Genomic DNA, 25,226 nt, shown 5'->3' on the forward strand with positions numbered 1-25,226 from the left:
ACTTCTACTTTCTTCTTCTTCACCCATATATTTCCCTTACTGTAATGGTTAAACATGATATATATGAAGTACACAATTACCAACAACCAAATACTTCCTCACTCAACCAACAACCAAATACTCCTAACTCAACCAACCACTCAAATACTCCTCCCTCAACCACCCACTCAAATACTCCTCACTCAACCAACCACTCAAATACTAAACTGAAGAGCTAACATTCATTTTATATACATGCTCCCACCAGGATTCCCCATTTGTTCTACCATCATTTGGCCAAATGATCTCTAATATACTTTCAAGCCAAGTTTGTTGAAAATATTGACATAAAATCTTCTATAGTTTAACAAATGATTTGTTTTTGAGCAGACACTAGAAAGCCATGTGATCATCAAGTTGGGAGTGAGGTTGTTATGAAAATCAGTGGTATTTATAATCCTCTCCACATTACATTTATAAGGCTCTTGAGAATTTCACCATTATTCATAGTATCTGAATATCTGATGCCTCAACAAATTTAAGAATTTTAAGTATTTAGAAACACTGAGCTTGACAAAAGGGTACATCTTCAAGAGATCACGACTTGTACCACAATTATTATAAAAACAATCTTCAGGTTTTCAAAAGATGAGACTGCCAATTGATACACTACATCAATATGAAGAATGTCTCAAGAAGTGAAAATATCATACACAGTGAAAATCATCTAACTGAACACCTTTGAAACCAAGTAAAAAAATTGGTTTTAAGGGCTATCTGTTTAAATAGGTTATGTTCTGTGCTGATATTTTAAAAGGGATTGAAAAATTTCCAGTTTGAGGGAATTCCAGTTTATAGAGGTTTTTCTGTATGATAGAATTTCAAAGTGTTGTACACACTTGTGACCAGTCAAGAGTTGGAGCAGACAAATATATTCTTGACCTACATAGCATCCACTGGGCATTTAACAGCAATAGAACAATTAGTTCAATATATCTGCCACCTAAGTCACAGCAAGTCAATTAAAATATAAACAAGAATTCATTTAAAATTATTTATTATGGACAAATTTACAATGCATTACAGCTTTTTATCACTGAGTGCTGAGCAGACACAAAAGACAATTGGTGATTTAATCACCTAGTACATACATTTACACATTAAATGATATATACATTTGTTTTTATAACACATCCCTGAGAATTAGTAACAAATATTTTGCTGTTTATAAGAATGTGTAGAATGCATTAATGTCAATAAAAAGATACACGTTTCACGAATAAACAAATCTAAACCAAATTTAACACATTTGTTTTTCTATAAAAATTATACTTTAGTTTGCATAAAATGTTTTTGTTTTTCCATATCTGAAGTAAGTTTCCATAATTATCTTTAAATAAAAAATATTTAAGCATTATCTTTTTAATAAAGTTTAAAACAAGTTCAAAAGTCAATTCTCCATTGTAATAAAATATGTGAAAGTTTTGAAACCAACTTAAAAAACATTTTATTAAAACAACTTAACTTACAATTTAAAAATACCTCATTCATTGAACAAGTGCATCTGACCAAAAGGGTATAAAACTAATGCAACATATGTACAGTAACAAACAAAACACATGTACACACTTTAGCACCATTCATGCATTGCATAATTTAACATACATTTGTAACATTTGTAAAATAAGTGATAGATATTATCCCCATAGTGTAAGGCTATGTATAGTTGTTATCCCCCTTTAAGGATATCCATCAGAGTTCAAGGGCTACTCTGTACTTCACTAAGTATTATATCATTTTACACACCACTGAGCCAAAAATCTTATGGAAATACCTTCAAATAGTAAAAGATATAAAAATGCTGGAAAGGTAAAAAAAAATAATAAAAAAAAGTTTTATGATGGAATGTTTCTAAAACAATAAAACGTTACAAACATATGACACCTTTCGAAACAAATTCATCAACATCACATATCACAGTCATTGTGGTTTATTTATGCATTATTAAAATATTATTCAACCATTAACAGATTGGAAATATAATTTACATATAAATGTTAATGACTAGATAAAAATGTGCTACGTTTGTAAATATAATGAACAATCAATCAACTTACTGTCTTAAAAATAATTTCCTATTATTATAACTGAATATTTCATCATTCTAAACCTAATACCCAATCTTTAACATAATCCCAGAAACAAATATGCTTACTTTTAGCCTTCATCAGCAAGTAAAGATAGGACAAATAAAATTAACTTTAAGATGTTAGTGGTACATTTGTATGTGTAGTACTACTGCTAGAACAGCTAATAACAAAATTAATAATTAATATTCATAGGTGGGCTATTAAAAATACAACCAAAAACTCCCAGTGAATTTATTAAAAACTGTAGGTCAATAAATATTGGATCTGTTTCACAGTATTATTAGGTATAAGTAATAACGCTATTCAAATTCACTATTTGAATTTTATTCCATCATATATGACTGGCCAATCCTTAGTCCTAATTCAAAATGCATTTGAAATGAGTGAAATTTACAAGCTGATAAATCTGAACATTGGACAGAAATTGAAAAATAATATTTTTATTCAGTTAAACCGTAGATAAACCGTAGATAACAGTATTTTAACTTGAATAATTTATTGTTGGAAAATAAGAAACAGTAAGTATTGTTGATATAGATTCACAATTTTACTACCATCTAATACTGACGAAGGCAAAATACAAACTTATTAAATAACAAACCATTAATGGCAAAGTTTAGAAAATGTTTTTACACTTTGCGATAAATGATCATACAATAACATCATTAAAAAAGAGCTGATCGATTTCATTACATAAATCCTCAGCATTAATTGTGTAGCTGCCTGAGGTGGTTGTCCTGTCATCCTCCTGGTCCAGATTGGCTCCTGGACTTTCGCTCAGTGTGTCCATGTCGACCAGAGAGTACCGCAATCCCGGTGTGCTCTGCTTGGTCGTTTCGGCCAGGACACTCTGGCACCGATAGTCTGTGGATGGAATTCTCTGAGAGTTGCACTGATGTGGTGTCATTGCAGCATTCCGCAACGGTCTACTTGAATAGTTTCCGGAGTAGGTCCGCTTCTTGAGTTTTGTGTCCACTACAGTGTTAGCTGTGACACTGTCGTCACTGAAGCTAATGTTGCGGTGGTACTGGTCTAACGCAGACTGAGGACTGGACTCCGACTGAAGACTCAACTGCGATGCCGTACTCTGGCTGCAGTTAGGACTCTTCACCAGATTGGACAGTTTCTTTGAGAAGCCTAGAAAACCTTTGCAGGTGCGAGTCTTTGTAGTTCCTGAAAACAAAATGTTAATTATTTATAATTCAGTTTCACCGAAAATCATTCTATATACTACTGTAGTGTTATCAATGAATTTTGTATTTCTCATAACCAAAAGAATCATACATTTTAATTGAATGCTAAACTAATCCAATGGTCCCCATCCTTTCAAATTGTGTTTATTAAATGTATTATATATGAGTTTGCACATATACACCAATAACCCATGAGACCCACATGCACACAGTGAAAACTTTTAAATTTCAAAAGCTTCACATTTATCAAGGAACATTTCACTTTTAAAATTTATATCAAAGATGGCTGTTAATCTATTTTAGAATTGTGTGGTAATCTCTGAAACTTGAGTAACAAATCATGAAGCAAAATGTTCATTTATATTCCTATATTTAGTGTTTACCAAGTCAAATACCAAGCTGTCACATACATTTAAAATAATATTGATAAACAGAAAACACACAATAACCAGCAGCCAGTCTTCACAATACTATGGAGAAGGCCAAGTAAGTTGTACAACTCGTGCCTAATCAATTTGTTCTTTTTAAAAAGCAATAAAATAGGTTTCAGTCAATCAATAAATACTGTAAAATATATGGTAGCGTTGTTTATTTATTATGCATCAGCTCAAGAATTGTCATGATACTATTTCTAGGACAAACATAATACTATGTTGCTATGCATTCAGTTTACACATGAAGCATTAATCAACACTGCACAGTATGATACATATTTATTAATGTCTGAACAGTTGAGGCTGTTGGTGTTACTCAGTACAATACTGAAGTTATATCAAAATATATTCAATTTGTCCATCTGTTAATATAACAATTGCTAGTATGTTACTATTAGTATGTTTAAGTTAAAAATAGTTAAGAGATTCTTGAAGATCATATTTTAATCTTATAAGGCCCGATAAAGAATCCATGAATTCACATGAGCTATTTTTAGAAATGGATATTATCCACTTAATTTAGAAAATTTGTTTCTAATTTTACTTATTGTTCATACTTACCTAGTTGTAAGTAAGTTGAATAAGACTAATTTATATTACATGTATTTCCCAATGACATTTAATGCTATATTTTAAAAATAGATTTTTTGAAACTAAATCTTTTTTTTGAATATACAATAATTCCTTCGAAATGTCTCACTTACAAACTAACTTAATGAATACATAAATAATCTGGATGTATCATTCATGATTAATCTTGTTCTTGAATAATATTTTAAAATTTAAAACAAAAATTTATTTACTAAATTTTTTACTTTTTAAAATGGACATTCATAGATGTAACTATAAACCATAAACCAATTAAGTTTTACTAATCTAGTACTTGCAGTTAGTGAGACTAGGAGCTACACAACACAATTTAATGTTGGAGCTTTTTCAAGGTCAGACAAAAATGATAGTATGCAAAAAAAAAGTTTTTATTTCAGCAATATTAGTCTTATTGAAAGACTATCATTCTAAACTAATAACCAGAAACCGATCTAAACACAAAAAGTGACACCAAAGAATTGTAACTAAATGTTTATATAGTGCTATACATCCAATAATATTAAAATACATTTGTGTATTATGAATATCAGTGGCAAACAAAAAGAGAAAAAACCCACTCAAATGAAAAAAATCAGTTGCTACACAGTAAGGCAAATGTGAGATTTTAAAATAAAATGAATCATGAAGGTGATGGTGAAGACACAGCAAATCACAGACACTGAACTCACCAACAGCCTCCTTGACCTCAAACATTAGTACCTCTGCTGGCAACTGTTTGGGAAATGACATAATACAGGGATAAAAATTATCTTTGTTTTAACCAGAATTTTTTTTTAAGCATACAGCAATTTAATACCATGTTATTTAACAGTGATAAAGATGGATTTTTTATTTGAAGATGAACATTAAATGAGGTAATAGAAACTAACTACCTTTATGCATATCTGAAATGAAAATGCAATTCCTGTTCAAACATTTTAATTATTGCTAAATTTAACAAACAAAAAATTGGTTTCTTAAACAATATCTAACTTTCAAAACAGGATATCTTATAGGAAAGTCAAGAGTATGATGAAAATTAATAAAACATTCTCTTTACTATATCAGCACAGCAATTTCATCTGATGCATTAAAGCACAGGAAATATTAACCACTTCTCAAATTATCAGCAATATTCAGTTTTATGCAAACATTATGATGCTCCAAGCAGAATATGAATTCCGAAGTAACAGCTATGAAAAAGGTCAATGCACAATTAAAAGAAAACCTCTAAGATTCATTAAAAGATGAAGCATTATGTCAACAAGGACACTAAAAGCTGACCAGTGACTTTCTGTGTGGTTGGACAGGCGTGAATGTTGAAAAGAACAGTTTGAAAGGCCTGCCAGGGAGAATCTCATTACGTTCACCCTTGACCAACCACCATGATCAACTCTTAATCCCAGGTCTAATTATACTGGCTGTGAGATTAATCTTCCAAATTAACTATTAATGAAAAAGTCAGACTAGGGAATCGTTTTATTCAATGTCAAGGGAGATCAAAACATGCAGTAATCTTATTTCCGAGTAGAAAGTTTCTTGATGTAACCAACAAAGAAAATAAGATGAGCAGCATATTTATCTTGACATCACATCTAAAAATAGGTTGTCAAAGTAACTATATTGAAAAATGAATATTAAATCAATGTATATAAATCATATAGACCAAGTGATATCATTGGAATGTGTTTCCATTTCCACATTAACAGTGTTTAACAAAACTGCTTTGTACAGGAGGAGGAGAGGGAGGAAGAGGGAATGTAGCTCAATGACAGCATTATGGTAGTAGGATCAGACGTCTATAGACTGGCTTTTTTTTTTAACAGTTCCAACTAAGGCTTATTCAAAATTTGGACAATAGGGCAATCCATAGGAAGTTTCACACACCATGCAGACACTAATAAAGTAATTTAATTACTTATAGACATTATGTTAAAATCAAGAGTTAAAAACTGACATTTATTGATATTTCGAATTGCATCTGATGAAAAAAACACTTTAGAACAGAAAACAAAACAATTGTGTAGATATATTATCTCAAATGATTTATCACGGTTTAGTTGTAAGACTTGTTTTAAACTTGCTGAAGCCTGCTGTTGTGAGACTTATTTTACCACTATATGTAACACCCACATGAATCATGGCGTGGTACTGCATGTTGTATTTTACCGCTATATACCCGTAACACCCACCTGAACCATGGCATGGTATTTGATTTTGTGACTTATTTTACCGGTATATGCCTGTGACCACCACCTTAATCATGGCGTGGTATTGCATATTATAGACTTATTTTACCGGTACATGCCTGTGACCACCACCTTAATCATGGCGTGGTATTGCATATTATAGACTTATTTTACCGGTATATGCCTGTGACCACCACCTTAATCATGGCGTGGTATTGCATATTATAGACTTATTTTACCGGTATATGCCTGTGACCACCACCTTAATCATGGCGTGGTATTGCATATTATAGACTTATTTTACCGGTATATGCCTGTGACCACCACCTTAATCATGGCGTGGTATTGCATATTATAGACTTATTTTATCGGTATATGCCTGTGACCACCACCTTAATCATGGCGTGGTATTGTATATTATAGACTTATTTTACCGGTATATGCCTGTGACCACCACCTTAATCATGGCGTGGTATTGCATATTATAGACTTATTTTACCGGTATATGCCTGTGACCACCACCTTAATCATGGCGTGGTATTGCATATTATAGACTTATTTTATCGGTATATGCCTGTGACCACCACCTTAATCATGGCGTGGTATTGTATATTATAGACTTATTTTACCGGTATATGCCTGTGACCACCACCTTAATCATGGCGTGGTATTGCATATTATAGACTTATTTTACCGGTATATGCCTGTGACCACCACCTTAATCATGGCGTGGTATTGCATATTATAGACTTATTTTACCGGTATATGCCTGTGACCACCACCTTAATCATGGCGTGGTATTGCATATTATAGACTTATTTTATCGGTATATGCCCGTGACACCCACCTGAATCATGGCGTGGTATTGCAGAACCTTGGCCGCCATGCTGTTCATCTTCATTGCTTCCATGTCCACTGTCTGTGGTGTCTGCCCCTCCAGACAACTCACTTGTTGTGTCTTCTGGTCGTTTCACGGTTACCTAAAATAAAAAATTCTAGGCATTAGAATGTCTTGCCTATAAATTGTTCTGCCATAAAAAAGAAATATTATAAAAGATTATATTAGAAAATGCATGATTAACCTAGTTACATGTATACATATATATTTTTTAACCACACAGAATTATGGCTATTTGGTACTTTCCTATAAACAAGACAGTAGATACCATACCCTTTGATGTACCAACCATGACGCACTGGTAAAACTACAATAAAGTCCACGAGCCTGATCAATCCCACATGCACCTCACATCAGGCGAGTGCTCTACCAATGAGCTACATCCTTGAACCAGACTCCATCCCTTGTTCCAGCTGAATGAAAATGCTACCAACATTATAGCAGCACTGATGTTTTTGTATCTTACTTACAGTAATAAAGGTTTACAGAACATTATATGTTTAACCGACAGTTAAAATGATGCATTCTCAAATTTTCACTGGTAAGTGCCACATTGGTAAGACAACAACTGTTTAACTATATAGCCCACTCTTATAAAAAAACAAAAACAAAAAAACAACAAAATTATTACATTTGAAGTGGCCAACCACTGTGTGGTATTGGGATACTTGTGCATGTCACGAGTGAGGCCCCTCTCAGTGGCCAGTCTCTGTATATCTTGCTTCTTGTTGTCATAGAATCCCATCTTCAGCTGAATGTGCTCTGGGGTACACGTGTTGTTTGTCAGCACAGAGCTACAAGCCTGAGGTGTCTAAAATAAAACATCATCATCATATTAAATACAATATCTTATTGTTTAACAGCTAGTCCATTACAGGCAGTGTGACATTTGGAATAAGAACAACACCTGCAATCAACACCCATAACAAATAATCATTTGAGGGCTTAAAATTCACCACCATAATATCTTTTCAAGTAATTTGTTAAAAAATATTTTAAATGTTCTATAGTCACTAAGAATAAGACTTATAAATGGGTCAATAAACTACAAACATTTTTTTCCCATTTCATTCCCAGGAGTTTAACATTTCACATCAATGGCTTCTCATTCCACTTGATATTAATTATTAATGTTAATTGAGTAAACTATGATGAAAGTGAAGCCTGTTCTGTTACCAGTTATAACGCAAGCTGTTGTACAATGGTGATCAGTATATAATGTGGCCCACCTCCCCAAAAGCTGTGTATCCAACAGATGGCAAACCCTTCATTGTGTGCAAAATCTTGTCATTTAACAATTATATTATGCAGTTTGTCATCATAATGGGCTTGAAGCACATGTTATTGCATTTCTAGATGAGCTTCATTTCCATTATACAGGCCTGAGTCAGTGGTAAAGTGCTTGACTGTAGCATGGTCGGTCTAGGATAGATATCCATTGTCAGGCCCATTGGACCACGACTGGTGTATCAAAGGTTGTGGTATGTGCTATCCTGTCTGTGGGATGGTGCATATAAAAGATCCCTCGTTACTAATGAGAAAATGGAGAGTTTCATCTCTAAAACTATATGTCAAAATTATCAATGTTTAACATCCAATAGCCGATGATTAATAAATCAATGTGCTATAGTGGTGTCGTTAAAGTAACTTAAAGTCCAATATTCATTTTAAGTTATTTTTTAAATTAAAAAAAATCATTAAATTATTTATTTTACTAAAAGCCAAATAACGTTTTAATACCATCAAGTTCATTAAATATTTTATAAAAGATTTTTTCAAATACTTAAAATATTTTAACAATTTATGTATTCATTTTGAAAACATCACTGAGCTAAGATTTAAACAATTCTTTTTCATCTCTAAATGTTTTTCTTTAAAAAATAGAAAATTAAGGAGTACCTTTTAAAAAAGAAGATGATTTACTATATAGCTTTTTAAGAGGATGTAAAATATGTTTCAAACAAATTCCGTCACACTTTTGCGATTAGCGCAAGTTGACAATAGTGTTAGTGTGAGAATCTGGCTTGTTGGGAGTGAAGCTGGCGGATTAAGTGAGACCCGCATCTTTGTTTGGGAGTGATTTGTTGCTCGGTGTGATGTTTGTGTCACAACAAAACAATGTGTACACAGCAGTAGAATGGGAAATGTTGAAACATGACATAGCACCGACAAGTAAGTTCAATCTAACATGGTAATAAGGCAAACTGTCACAACATCTGTGTCAACAGGAACCACCATGTGTCATATTGACAACTGTAGTACACTTCCAACAGCTAAAACATGTTGGTTTAAATTTTAATGTCATATTCAACAGCCAAGTGCATAACATTGGTCATAAAGAGAGAGAAAGAATATAATGCACTTAAACACCAATTAAAAAGAATAATGTTACATATACCAGTATACATATATGTGAAGGGTCCAAAAGAATAACCTACAATGTCCACTTTTGACATTTGTTGATTATATTCTCTAACCTATATTTAGAGTATGTACTTTTTAATTGCAAACTACTCCAGTAATATAACATGTTATTCACACGGTATAAGCATATTTAAAATATATTTAATAAGGAATGCCATGCTATTGTGTCAAAATAGATCACATGGGCAAATTTCAACATGAATTAGTTATATACACCTCACTTTCGGTCCAGTTAATTATTATAGAAAGTCGTAAATAATGAAATGAAAATAATGTGGAGTCATTGTAAACCAGACGTCATATTATCAAAAACATAAAATACAACACTGAAATAACGTGTGATGTCCAACTGACATGTATGTCATGGTCAGAATAACACCAAATAAAAACCTAGATAATTATAGTTGGCCATTAAGGGCTGTTGGCATTATTACAGAGCTGTAAACTTTAAAATTCAATTATTTAAAAATATCAAAAATTTGACATAGTAGTTTATTATATCCATAATTATCAACATCTGTCAAGAGCATAGAGCACTCTTTTTTGGATCCCCCTGCTAACCAAAACTGAGTTTAAGAACTTCAGTGGTACAGTTTGCACTAAATGAAAGAATGCTACCTGAAATGCATATATAATCAATGGAAATTGAACTAAGGTTTGAAGTTAACAGACTATTATCATGTTTTATTACAAAATGCATAATGGAAATATGTAATAATTTTAATTTATTTTGTAATAATATTTACTTGTTAAATTTTCACTTTGCTTGATGAACACACGGTAGCAGTCTTATCTTTGCGATGATTATATTACTGATGGTGTAATGCTTTTCATTCCAGAAAATCAATGGTGATTTCACCACTGCACTTAAACCACACAGGTTTTAATGTCTTGTATAACGATTTCAGCATTACATCATCACTAACGAATAGCTATAAAATTCCCATTGAGTTTTATATTGATCATCCATCCATAATGTAGTACAAAAAATAGTTCCCAGCATGTGGCCACTGACATTTACGAATTGGTGGAAAAGATGTCTGACAACTCTTGGAATATGGCAAGAAATATAACATTTAAAGAAAGCATACACTGGTCCTTAAACGCCCCCCTCCCCCACCCAAGCATACAGTTAACATATTCAACAAAATGTTCATAATATTTTATGGACAACCCTTTGATAATCTTAAGACAGCATCAAAATCAAGGTTTGAAATGCATTTAGCTTTCATCTTGAAGCATTTAACATTTATTCAGACTAACAAATTAGTATGTCGACATTAAGATGACTAATCATACATGTATTAAATAATAATTAAAAAAAACCCATTTAAATTTATATCAAATTAAGAGTATAGTTTATATCAATATATTCAATGCCATCCAAAATTATAAATTATACAAAGGAGCATGCCTCGGACTGTAGGTATGCTTTTAGTTATTTTGAAAAGATTATATTCCCCACTTCCAATATTTTTCATATATCAGTAGTCGATAACTACAGAAAAATTACATTATTTGAAACATCTTTCCAGGAGAAAGTAACTTATAAATAAATTACTTTGCAAAATGCTTTACCTAACTTGGCAACCTCATAGTTCTACATTGATGAATGTATTAGCATCTAACTACATGTATTCAGGGTTTACCATGAACCCATGACCTGAGAAAATAAACAATGTTTTGTCCACATATGTGTTTTAAAAATAATTACATAATAAATATTATTTAATATATTTACGTCTGTCTTGAGGCATGGGTCTTAACCCATGATGTAGCCACATGTGTTATACAATCCACTTACATATTTGTAGTAAGTACTGTACATTTCAGTACTCGTAAAAGCCAGTATGCTCAAGTTGTATTGACCTCATGTCCACAGGACAAACATTTCTTTAATAAATGAAATAAGCTAATCATGTAGTATTATGTTTGACACTAAGCTCTGTAACAATCTCACGAAATGATGACCACATGGCAATATGGCTCTCACAGTGTTCATGAAAATACAAGTAGTACATGTATATTGATAGTAATACACTTCATTACATATATATATATATATATATATATATATATATGTCTATTGTATGGTAGGATAGGTATCAGTATTTAAGACACTTGTTAATAGCTGTGAAAACATATCCATGCTATTATGTACTGATCTGTTATACCATTAACAGTTGGGTCATTCCATGTCAAATCAACAATGAAACTTTACAGTTATGCAGTTATTGGTGTGGACTTCATAGACAAAAACGATTATGTGTGTGTAGTGAATGTAAGACATTGGTTTAGAGTCTGGAAAATGGGTGCTCGTGAAATAAACTTGCATTTTTGACATTTTTCATTTGTATCCAGTCTGATGACTGAAAAGCACCAGTCTGCTACAAATCAGTCCTTCTTAGTGCCCATGCAAACTTTCAGGGCTCTAAGTCTATCATGTCCTGAGATAATAGGTCTTGAAATATAGCAGGGAAATTACAGTGGCCATTTTTCAGATAAATTTAACTCATACCATAGTTAGGAAAATGTCAGTTACTTCAAAGAAAGAAAGAAATGTTTTATTTAATGACGCAATCAACACATTTTATTTACGGTTATATGGCGTGAGACATATGGTTACGGACCACACAGATTTTGAGAGAAAGCCCGCTGTCGCCACTTCATGAGCTACTCTTTCCGATTAGCAGCAAGGGATCTTTTATTTGCGCTTCCAACAGGCAGGATAGCACAAACCATGGCCTTTGTTGAACCAGTTATGGATCACTGGTCGGTGCAAGTGGTTTACACCTACCCATTGAGCCTTGCGGAGCACTCACTCAGGGTTTGGAGTCGGTATCTGGATTAAAAATCACATGCCTCGACTGGGATCCGAACCCAGTACCTACCAGCCTGTAGACTGATGGCCTAACCACGATGCCACCGAGGCCGGTGTCAGTTACTTCAAAGCTATTTGAAATACAGAACTCAAACTTGAGATTTGTTCATGTGGATAGCTGAGGCATGTTTGGTACAAATTTCAAGTGAATCTGAGACCAAAGTGCGTGGGCCATTTGTTGATTTGACATGGAATGACCCAGTTTTTAGACAGAATTTAAATGAGTTTTGTTTCTTAAATCAAAGAAAATTTCAAATAAACTAATGGAAATTCAAATATAAACTTCAGATAATTGAAGACAATAGAGAACATATGGACAGTACTCAGTTACAGGAAACAAAGCAGAAGATGAAGGAAGGAAGGAAATGTTTTATTTAACGACGCACTCAATACATTTTATTTACGGTTATATGGTGTCAGACATATGGTTATGGACCACACAGATATATAGAGAGGAAATCCGCTGGCGTCACTTCATGGGCTACTCTTTTCAATTAGCAGCAAGGGATCTTTTATATACATCATCTCACAGATGGGATAACACATACCACGGCCTTTGATATACCAGTTGTAGTGCACTGGCTGGAATGTGAAATAGCCCAATGGGCCCACCGACGGGGATCGATCACAGACCGACCGCGCATCAAGCGAGCACTACACCACTGAGCTAATGTATGTGCCGCCCAAGCAGAAGATGAAGAAAGATCTCTAAGTAAATAGCTAGGTTTCATGTATACACAACAAGTTACCATCGCAAAACATACAACATTTACAACAGAGAATTTAAACACTTGTCAGCATAGTTCTTCTGCTCAGTTTACCTGCTATGTCTCTATTGACCCTTTCAATTTTATCTCTGTGATGTTGTAAGTTTAACAATTGTACGGTAAACATTTCAGTAGCAAACTTAATTTATCATGACTGAAAGACATGGACCATGTTAGGAAGTGGAATTACTTACATAACATTTATCAGTTTCAATTGTAATATGTTTATCATTTTCAAAAACTCAAGTCTAAATTTACATAAACTTGGTTTGTTTTATTTAACGACACCACTCGAGCATATTTATTTATTAATCAATGTCAAACATTTGGTAACTTAGGCATTTAGTCTTAGCGAGAAAACCCGCTACATTTTTCCATTAGTAGCAAGGATCTTTTATACCTGAACTGGTCAAAAGATACTTACTGAGGGTGATTTGTTGTCAATGGATGAATAATGAGTGAGATTCTTGAATGTAGAGAAAGAAGATCCATTGGTGAGCTCAGTTGTATCCAGTGGTTCTGAATCTTCATCAACATGAAAACTCAGTTCCCGTTTTATTTTTTTCTTAAGTTGCTCTACCTCATTGTCGTACTTAGAGTCTGGGCTTCCACAAACTGATGATCCTGAATTTGAACCATCTTCCACACAGACTTTCTGACTTTCAACAATTTTAGCTTTTAATGCCTTACGTCGGTCACGATCAGCCTTTTTGATAATGCATATCGTAATAAAGACAGCAACACAAAGAATAATGGTGACACATATGAGAGAGATCACTATGACAATATACTGTTGGGAATCCTCCGATGTCCCTGCCACCAACTCTGTATTGTTTCCACGTGACACTATAACATTCAGCCTGCTGTAAGTTGTGTGCTGGGGTTTCCCCGAATCATGAGCAGCCACCACCAGATTATACACGCCCATGTTGTCTGATGTTAATTCCTTAGCTACTATCATTTCTCCTGATATCAAATTCAAAAAGAATAAATTTTTCTCATTCCCTTGTTCAATAGTAAATGTCAGTTTCTCTTTGTCGACAATGTCAAGGTCCTCTGCGACCAGTGTAGTGATGATTGTGCCAACTGGCTGGTGGTATGCTATGTAAACCGAATCATTCACAGTGCTAGGAAATATAAATGATGGAGAATTGTCATTTACATCTAAAATTGTCACTGTAACACTAGCATGGTCAATGAATAATGGATTACCGGTGTTGAATGGATCCGTTACAATGACATTAAACATAAACTTTTTGCGATCTTCCCGATTCAACTGATAGACAGTTCTGAGAACACCCGTTGTACTTTCCAAAGAAAAAACCTGAGAAAGATCAGTTTGAGGAGAGAACCTAAACTGAGAAATGATCTCTTCATCTTCATCAGATACATTCAGTTTAGCAACGAATGAACCAACTGGTTTATTTTCATAAACATACAGTTGATAGTGGGGCATAGTAAACCTAGGTGGGTTGTCATTCTCATCATCAACCACAACTTCTACCGTTGCCGTGGAACTCAGTGATGATATTGTTGCATCTCTGGCTATTACCACAAACTGCAAATATGGTGTCCTTTCACGATCAATCATTTTTATTACTGAGACCTCACCTGTAGGTGAAACTGAAAAATCCGAGTCCAACTCATCAATCATGGAAAATATGTTATCCCTGTTACCAGGCCCATCCTTATCAGCTGCAGTCAAGGTCAGAAAAACAAAGCCCACATTTGTATTCTCCATAACGTGAGCTGAAATAACTTCTTTCAAAAACACTGGTGGATTGTCATTTTCATCCTGAACTCGCACAACAAATGTCGTAGAATTAAACCGTGGGATGTCACCTTGATCTCTACATGTCACGTTGACCAAGTGAGAAACTGACTCCTCAAAGTCCAAACTCTTATTAAGAATTATTTTATAGTTATTGAAGTCTGAAAACCTTTCTAGCCTAAAATGGTCATCTGCAATGCTACAACTGACTATCCCATTTTCACCACCATCTGCATCAAACACAGAAACATGGGCAATAAATGTTCCCACTTCTGCCGACTCAATTATGTTTTGCTCACTTGGAGGAAGGGTTATGATAATCTGTGGAGCATTGTCATTAACATCTTCAACAGTGACTGTAACTGCTGCCTGTGAGGAGCGTGGTGGTGATCCCGAATCTGAAACTTCTACAAGAAATCTGAACATTCTATCTTCTTCATAATCAATCAGCTTAATGGGATACAGATCACCAGTTCTTTCATCAATTTTTAAGTATGCTTTAATCCGCTTAGAAGTACGTGAACTGAACCTGAAGGAAATATCTCCATTGAGTTCTGAATCTTGGTCATGAGCTTCCAGCTTAAGAATGGAAACATTCAGTGGAGCATTTTCAACAATGGTGACATTAAATGTAGACTTACTAAACACAGGATCATTGTCATTCACATCGGTGACCATAACAGTGATTCTCACTGTACCAGATTTTGGAATAGGTTGTCCACCATCCTTAGCTACAACAGTTAGTACAAATGTCCTACGAGTCTCATAATCTAACTTATATTTAACTTCAAGGCCCAAGGCTGTGCTTCCATCAGGATTTTTCATAACTTTGAGTCCAAACATGCCATCTTTAGGTATGAGTTGGTAACTCTGAACAGAATTTGTTTCTCCTGTGTCATTATCATATGCTGCACTGGTTGACAGAATGTGATTGATCGGAACTGATTCAGGAACTGTCAGTGTGATGGCTTCACTTGGAAACTGTGGAGCATGGTCATTGATGTCTTCAATTGTTATCTTCAAGCGTAATATTTGTTTCATGTCTGGATGAGATGTGTTCAGATGAAGTAAATATACCCCAACATCTAAACTCAAAATACACTGCCGTTTCAACAAACACAGAGATTCACGATCCAGTCGTTCTGAATTTCTCAGCGTGCTGGTCACTTTATCAATCGTGAATTTCTTTGTGACTTCATTCTCCAGCATGAAATCATACCTCAGTCTCTGAAAGTCATCTGCTGTATATATAGAATACAACTTGCTGTCACGGGCAATGTTTCCAATGAACGATTCAGCAGCTTCCTCCTCTTTCACTGTGTATTCAAGATTTGCTCCATCTCCAGAAATAAATTGTAATCCACACATCAACAACCAAAAGCACAGAGGGCTCATTTTGAACAGCTTATCGATGTAGATCCTATCTTGGAATTAAGCAGTATTCACAGCCAGTCAGTTTTTACCATTTCTAACCCAGTCTTCCACCAACTTTTCAAATAGACCTGAAAATAAAAAATTAAACATGTCTAAATTGAAACAAAGCTTAATAGACATACATGTATATTAGAATAAATGCTTAAGAAAATACACTTTTACATTGGTTTTAAAAAGAATTTATCTCGGTCAAATAGTGTTTTTCAAAAGATATAATATATAGTTATCAATAAAGTTATATTTTAAAAAAATGCTGCTAGAATACAATTTGTAAGCAACTACATACTTGCTGTTTAGGTCCACAGAAACATTCACACCTCACCATTCAATTCCTGTCAATCAGCTTAATTTGCTACAAATGTCCAGTTGCCTTAAAGTAACTAAACCACTGTAAAGTACTGGCCAAGCTTCTGTGACAAAGAGAAAATGAGTTATGAAAGACTTTTGTACAGCTGGTGACAAACAGCACCTCACACAACTCACTCAGTTCTTCGACCACATGACACCAGCTTTCACATCCAACTGACCAGTGTCCACTGGCCACAAGCACTGGGCCATGCAGTGCTTATGATAAGCGGGAACCAACAGTCTGTCCCGACTGTCAATCCCTAAAGAACATTAACCATCAAAATGAAATTAGTGAACATCTTCAAATGATCATTGATTGCTTATCAAATCATTGAGTAACAGGCATCAGTTATGTAATGTTTTTCTTAAGCTTATTCTGTGAATTCCACGCTACTGTAACACCACTCGAAAGTAAATTAATGTTTAATTTCAGCTTAACAGCTGAATGTGTACGAACATGCCTCAGTAATATTTCATAAACCTAAAAGCAATTTAGGAAGGACATAAAAATGAGGAGTGCCTTCCTAACTGTATAGAAGATTAAGCTGGTAAAACTCTGCCTGAAGGACTTCAGATTAAAACATACAATGGACACTTCTGCATTCCAACAAAAGAATATAGCCCACAATTAATCACAGTCTTATTTCACTGCCACTTAACATGCTTCATTTGTGGTAGGTATAAGGTCTAACAAAAACATATTTCACTACAAAGTGGCTTACTTTTACTTACTGTAAAGCTACTCTGTCTTATACATACCACGATCAAAGATCATACAATTTCATGTCTCGTGTTTGTAATATATTATTACAGTTAACCTATGAAAGTCATTGCCTTTTAGTAACTCTAGTGCCATTCAAAACAAGCTTTTTATAGGCCTACATCACTATAATAATAAACTTGATTATAATTGTGTAATATTTACACTAATGCTTACTGCAGCATTCTTTGCTTTCAGTACAAAACGGTTCATGTTGTAGTATTTGTACCGAGACACAAATTTGGATCATATATAGAGATTATTGGAATGAACTGTTCTGTTCTGCCAGAATCAAACTCTTTTTTTAGAAAATAAAATATATTTTAATGCCAAGATTATTTATATCTGTATTCTTTTTTAAACAATTCTTGGAACAAAATAAAGTTTGTTTTGTTTAATGACACCACTAGAGCACATTGATTAATCAATCATCAGCTACTGGATGTCTTAAAAGAGGAAAAACGCTACATTTTTCCAGTAGTAGCAATGGATCTTTTATATGCACTTTCCCACAGACAGGAAAGCACATACCACAGCCTTTGACCAGGTGTGGTGCACTTGTTGGAACAAAAGAAAAAACCATGAGTTGAATGGATCCACTGAGGTGGTTTGATCCTACAATGCAAGCACCTCAAGCGAGCACTCAACCGACTGAGCTAAATCCCGCCCCTAGAACAAAATACAAACAAAACACTGAATAATGAATGTTACACTGTGCAATTCTCACTACAAACTAAGTTTGAGAAAACATGTATCATTTTGATAGATATACATGGTATCATAATCAAATCATAAATTATAGTTTCATTTCCAAAAAGAAAAAGAAACTGACTAATTAAAGAATAATGTTTCCTTGATAACATAAGTAATACTAGATTGAAATTCACAGCATAAAGCATTAAAACATTATGGTACACAATACAGATCAAACACATCTAATAATCACATTAATGACAATGTACGTATATGTATGTGTGTATTGGTGCATGTCTTTAGTTTTGTATATTATTGATACTCAAAACTAACCTAAAATTAGAAAACCAAGTTTATTTTATTTAAAGGCATACTTTTTGTTGAAAGAAAAGCCTTTGAATGGACAAGACAACTGACCAGTGGCCAGATGAACTTTTAGCACAGCGACACAATTGTAATATTCCATAATTGTAGAGTGCCTAGAGCTAGTCTTGCCCTGGGTTACAATCCCTGGTAACATTTGCCATATTTTCAGCATCATTACCCCCTGATCCCACCAATAATTACTCTCTAATTAACGTCACCAACAGCCCACACTTGAAAATGCCTGCAAAATAAAATCGGCTAAACTTGAGAAATTGAAGCAATCGACCACAAGAAGAACAGCTGAAAAATTTCACACTTGACTTGGCAGGAACTAGCAATTAAAGTGTTAGTTTTACCACAATATCAAGTGTTTTGCCATAGCAGCAGCATCCTTTTGTATGAGAGATAAAAATCACCTTGCAACAAGAATCCACCTTCTGAATGGTTTCAATGCCACTCAGTATGAGGTACTGATACATTATCAGGTTTAATTTTTAATGAGAAACTTTTAATGGCCAACTTAAGAAAGCTGTATAGGTGAACTAACATGTACTGAATTATTGTACTAAGAATCCTAAATGCACCTGGTATGTCATTTGTACTGTGCAGGTGGGACATAGCTTGATGGTAGAGTGCTTGCCTGATGTGTCATCATTTTAGATCCAATCTAGTTGATACTCACTGAGATATTTCTCATTCCAGCCAGTGCTCTACAACTGATGTAACGTAGGTTGTGGTATGTACTATCCTGTCTGTTGCATGGTGCATATAAAAGATCTCTTTCTGCTAATCCAAAAGAGTAGCCCATGGAGTGACGGCAGTCTCTTTTCTCTTATCTGTATGGTCCTTAGCCACACATCCAAATTCCATATAATTGTGTCGAGTGTGATGCTGAAGAAAACATTTTATCCTCTTCTTTACGGAATTAGTTCACACAGAAAAATACTTTCTTATTCAGTATTAAAAAAGAAAACCACATAATTGGCATGCATGTCATAGATAACCTGTTTTACAATCAACTACAGATGGTTCATTCAAAAACAATTTCATATGACTATGAAAAATACTTAGAAATAATGGATTGTCAAATATGAGGGCCAGTAAATCTTTTGGGGAGGACAAGTACTAATAACTTGGAATTATCTGGCCTCATAACTTGTAAGCATACATGTAGCTCTTGAAAAAATCTATTATTATTTACATTTCCTTGGAAACATTGTCATATTGATTTTTTCCCATGACAAAGTGTCTTTGAAAAACTGATCAGTAATCGAGTTACTATGGAAACAAATACACATACATGTGCAAAAAAGATGAGTTCAATCTACTAAAACATTGACTGTTGCAACTAACATGGAATAAGAGAATCGATGAAATTAAACCAGCAAGTTACAATCCTCCATGTTAACTGAGAAGAATGAGCCACTGAAGCCTGAAGTAATCTGTCATGTAATTTATATGTTTGGAAGTTCTAGTTTTACACATCACTCATTCAACCAGCATTAGAGTAAAGATAAAGTGTGTCAAAATTAGCTCCGACATTAATTATGGATAAGACCATTAATCTTTATTGAAATTTTTTACCATCCACATTAGTGTACCTAATTGCAATATGATCCATTTGGGTAAAAGATACTGAAGGTAGTATTAAACCAAATGACTTCCGGCTGGGTTAAAGTTTGAGGTGCACCCAACGTTTGATAGAGAAGTTAACACCACAAGTCTTCTGATTGGTGATAAATGTGAGTGTGTTGGTTGTGAAAAACAAATTAGATTTATCTGGGTAAAAAAAGTAAAACAAAAGTAAGTAATTTTGTTTCATCTAGTACCACTGTGTCAAGTAGCCTTGTACCTGTGAAAAACAAGAGTACTCAATTTTGTGCGGAATTAGGGTATTCATAGATGCTACCCATTATCTGTGAAATGAGCAGCTTGATCCCCAATTTTTTCTGATTCACTTTAAGGGTACCGGGTGGTAGTTATTTATATCTGTGGTGTTTATGTTGATTACAGGAGATGTAAGCTACTGTTACTATTGTTGTCTATGGGATTTTTAAATTAAAAAACCCCCAAACTGTTATTGTCCCCAGAAACATAAGCAAGGTCAAGGTTGGGGCCGTGAATCATTGCTGTACATGGTATTAATGTATATACATAAATGATACATAATTAAAGCTATACACTCATATATAATGCACTTATTAAATAATTTATGTATGCATATGCCCGCACAATATGCATGTGCGTGCATTCATGCGAGCGAGAGAGAGAGAGAGAGAGAGAGAGAGAGAGAGAGAGAGAGAGAGAGAGAGAGAGAGAGAGAGAGAGAGAGAGAGAGAGAGAGAGAGAGAGAGAGAGAGAGCGACAGAGACAGAGACAGAGAGACAGATAGACAGACAGACACAGAGAGACAGAGAGAGACAGAGAGAGACAGATAGACAGACAGACATGTGGAGTAACAGGGATGAAGCTGAAAATAAACAAAAGGGAATACAAAGGGCCCGAGCCCTATGCATAAATGCATAGTATTCAATATTAAGATGAAACAGATAGGCTTGTTAAGCCACATACGCCTTACATAACTGAAGGTGAAATGTTCGGAAACTAGGAAAAGGACTACTAGAAATAGAAATAAAGAGCGAGAGAAGGGAAAAAAACTTTCTTGAAAGATAGAAAGAAAGAAAGAAATGTTTTATTTAACGACGCACTCAACACATTTTATTTACGGTTATATGGCGTCAGACATATGGTTAAGGACCACACAGATTTTGAGAGGAAACCCGCTGTTGCCACTACATGGGCTACTCTTCCGATTAGCAGCAAGGGATCTTTTATTTGCGCTTCCCACAGGCAGGATAGCACAAACCATGGCCTTTGTTGAACCAGTTATGGATCACTGGTCGGTGCAAGTGGTTTACACCTACCCACTGAGCCTTGCGGAGCACTCACCCAGGGTTTGAAGTCGGTATCTGGATTAAAAATCCCATGCCTCAACCTCATCCCAGCCTGCTGATCACTGGGTTTTTTTATTGTCTGCTCAAAAACAAATAATTTGTTAAGTACAGAAGATTTTATGTCTTATTTTCGACCAACTTGGCTATATGTTACTGTTGTCATCTATGGGATTTGAGTTGGTAGTATGTACCCTGAAGAGTGTTGCTTGACTAACTATTATCACTGCTGGTCCATTTTAATATCGTTTTATCAACCTTAGATTTTACTACTGGTAAATACATATCTGTCTCATGAGACTATCTGCAATGTGAATGCATGTACATGCTTTATCAATTGTATTTTATTAACAAAATCATTAATTACTGATATAGATGGAATTTGTTTATTTGTAAGGATGAGACATTAAATGGATTTCTTAATACACAGCTATTGGTGAGAACATCATTATTTTTGATAACACATACTTTTTAACATGTACGTTTGTTAACAATTTCAACACATACGACTGGCTGCTCCTAGGTGATGACCAAGTCAACAATGCCATACATCCAATGAAAAAATAGCATGATCAACATCAATTATACTGTGACGTTTGTGACACATAAGTTAGCTACAAGTGCAAGGGCTATAAATAACTTTTAGTAATTTAGTAATTTGCTTAAAACCTGGTTTTTGAGGATATGTAAGAAATAGAATACTATATTTGTGTCCATTAGATACCATTTATCTTACAACTCATTGCTTAAAAATGTATCCAACTTGCTTTCGCGTGTTCAATACATTTTAAAAATGGTATCTATAACAGCCTCTCATGTAGTATTCTCTATTTATAAACATAATTTTGATAGTAAATACTGAAATGACGGGGATCAATCTGAGATTGACCATGCATCAAGCCAGAGTACACTGAGTACACTGGTAATGTTCACACTAAGAAGAGGAATCCTATTAAATGTGTATGGCAGATGTGAGCGTGACATAAGACCACTTCATCTTTCCTGCATAGCCTCCCAGGACTGGCTTGACAGAATGAAGCTTGTTCACAACCATACCATTCCAATTATCTGTCCAAGTTGAAAACATATATTGATTAAAATGATGGTTAAAATCAAGGATCTCCAACACTGACATGAGTCAAATTCAAAGTAGCCTTGGCAGCAAAATCTGCAGTAATGCCAACATGACTGGGTACCCAACACAATTTAACATTCATATTGACAATGGATAAAAATATACGTTCATGTCACCATCCGAGATGGGGGTTGTTCCAAGTTCAGGTATTGTAAAGGATGGAGACAAGACAGCAAGTCTGTAAAACTAATATATTTGGATGCACATGAATCTTTAATATCTTCCAGGATTTTAACAATAGCCCAAATTATTACAGTAAAAATGGTTGCTGAATCGGGCCATCTCAAGAACATGTTTAAAGTTAAAGTTTCTTTTTGTGACACTAGAGCACATTGATTTATTAATCATTGGCCACTGGATGTCAAATATTTGGTAATTCTGACATCAGACGAGCACTTTACCACTGGGCTACTAAATCATTAATTTTTCTCAAAAAGTTACTATGAAATTAATAATATAATGTATGTGATGAAGAAACATAACCCACAATTTCAGTATTCAGTGAACTTCAAGCCAGGCACAAATGTGTATGGATAAATTACACAAAGCCAAAAGACCTATAGAACACTTATGAATGAACATTTATGTTTATTTAATACACATTATAAAGTGGTTTGTGTGGACAGGATCTAAGCAGATCACACATGTTGTGTCAACCACAATGGCAAACTGGACAAACAAGAGAAATAGTTGAGAAACCCAGCACACACATCCAATAACAGATCGCAGGCCGAGGATTAAAGCAACAGCATAGTATCACTAAATGATTAAAATCTCCTGTCACTTGACACAAAGTCAATACTGCCTTCAAAGCATAACTCTCTCCAACTCATTTTGAACCCTAGTACCTAGATATACTAAAATGTGCCAGTATTAATTATAAAAGTGTATCCTCCCAGTCTCCTCAGGTGTTAATAATTCTACAAACTTATCCGTAAAATTCAATATCACAGCCATAAAAAGAATTTATTCATTGTGCAATGTTTGCAACATTGTTAAAAACTTAAAGAGTCAATGATGACAATACTATAAATACCTAGCAGCATAAATAGGTACAGTAATAAAGAAAGTAAATTAGGTGCTGTATCCATATTATACATTTAATTCAAAGTTATTATCAAATGGATTGTTATAATGAAGAATCCCTATATATAACGTACAATACTTAGCTCAGTGGTAAACCACACACCTTCACAGGATTGATCCTACCAACACAAATGCTTATAATTGCTTGAAAAGTTTAAATTTAAAGTATACTAGTACACAGGGTTCAATATGAACCTGTGTTATTGTTGTGTAATTGTTCTGTGTATGAGAGCCTCTCACAGAAGTAAGGTAATTCCCACAGGCCTTGTGATTTAAAAAATATATACATGCAGGTGGCCTAAAAACAGACAACCTAAATTGTCGTTTTCGGATCCAGGTGGGCTGTTTTTAACCGACTGTTCACAAGTAATTTTCATTTGATATTTCCCATTTTACCTAATGTCTTTTTTTGCATCTACACTTGTACAATTTTCACATAGTTGCTTTTCTGTATAAATCTTACATCAATGAGTTCAGGATGGTTAAGTAGAGGAGGTGAGTTGTTAAAAATACCACCGGACATGTTATCAAAGGTTAATTAATACTTCAATTTCCACAGTGATTTAAATAAATACTAGTATTAACAGCCTATATAGAGATATTTCCCTACATTACACAATGTTTAAAGATGCTGTCAATATTTCAATAATTTGTTTTATGAAGATATTAAAAGAAATGTAAAAATTAGCTATATTAAGCTTTCTAAGAAGTATGAGAGAACATAAAGAATACTATCACTCTGGTAAAGTCAGGACAGATTTTTACCCTATCTATACCAATGCACCATGACTGATATATCAAAGGCCATGGTATGTGCTGTCCTGTTAAAATGCATATAAAAGATCCCCTGTGGAAAAATAGTGGGTTTTCTCTAAAACAATATATTAAAATTTTCAAATAATGTCATCCAAGAGCCAATGATTAATAAATCAATGTTATCTAGTGGTGTCGTCAAACAAAACAAACTAACTTAACTGACAGAATTAAATAAATGAGGAGTTTGTCCGAGTGAAATGAGTCATCTAACAGAGATACTGACTTGCTGAGGAAAATAATCTACTGTAAATCAACATTAGCACTATAGATGGAGACTGGAAGCTTCTAGGCTTCTGTTGACTGCAATCTACCACTTGTTTGCTGTGGCAGATCTTGTTACCATGCACAATCACATGCTTTGAT

General features: G+C 34.2%; 1 protein-coding gene across 4 annotated transcripts in view; it reads right to left on the reverse strand.

The window, feature by feature from the left end:
• Positions 1 to 1,019: 1,019 nt before the first annotated feature.
• LOC121374906 (protocadherin-17-like) overlaps positions 1,020 to 25,226 on the reverse strand; it is a 56,170-nt gene continuing 31,963 nt past the window's right edge. For 3 of the 4 annotated variants that reach the window (XM_041502032.1, XM_041502031.1, XM_041502033.1), the window contains exons 2-5: positions 13,928 to 16,776; positions 8,063 to 8,242; positions 7,381 to 7,513; positions 1,020 to 3,302 (exon numbers count right to left, since the gene is read on the reverse strand). In XM_041502032.1, coding sequence (XP_041357966.1) covers positions 2,779 to 3,302; positions 7,381 to 7,513; positions 8,063 to 8,242; positions 13,928 to 16,669 — 3,579 coding nt within the window. In that variant the 5' untranslated portion in view covers positions 16,670 to 16,776 and the 3' untranslated portion in view covers positions 1,020 to 2,778. Of the gene's footprint in view, positions 3,303 to 5,033; positions 5,077 to 7,380; positions 7,514 to 8,062; positions 8,243 to 13,927; positions 16,777 to 25,226 lie in introns of all 4 variants that reach the window. The other variant, XM_041502034.1, reaches the window with a different exon arrangement.

Source organism: Gigantopelta aegis, chromosome 6 (assembly GCF_016097555.1).
Source record: "Gigantopelta aegis isolate Gae_Host chromosome 6, Gae_host_genome, whole genome shotgun sequence".
NCBI classification, from domain to species: Eukaryota; Metazoa; Mollusca; class Gastropoda; order Neomphalida; family Peltospiridae; genus Gigantopelta; species Gigantopelta aegis.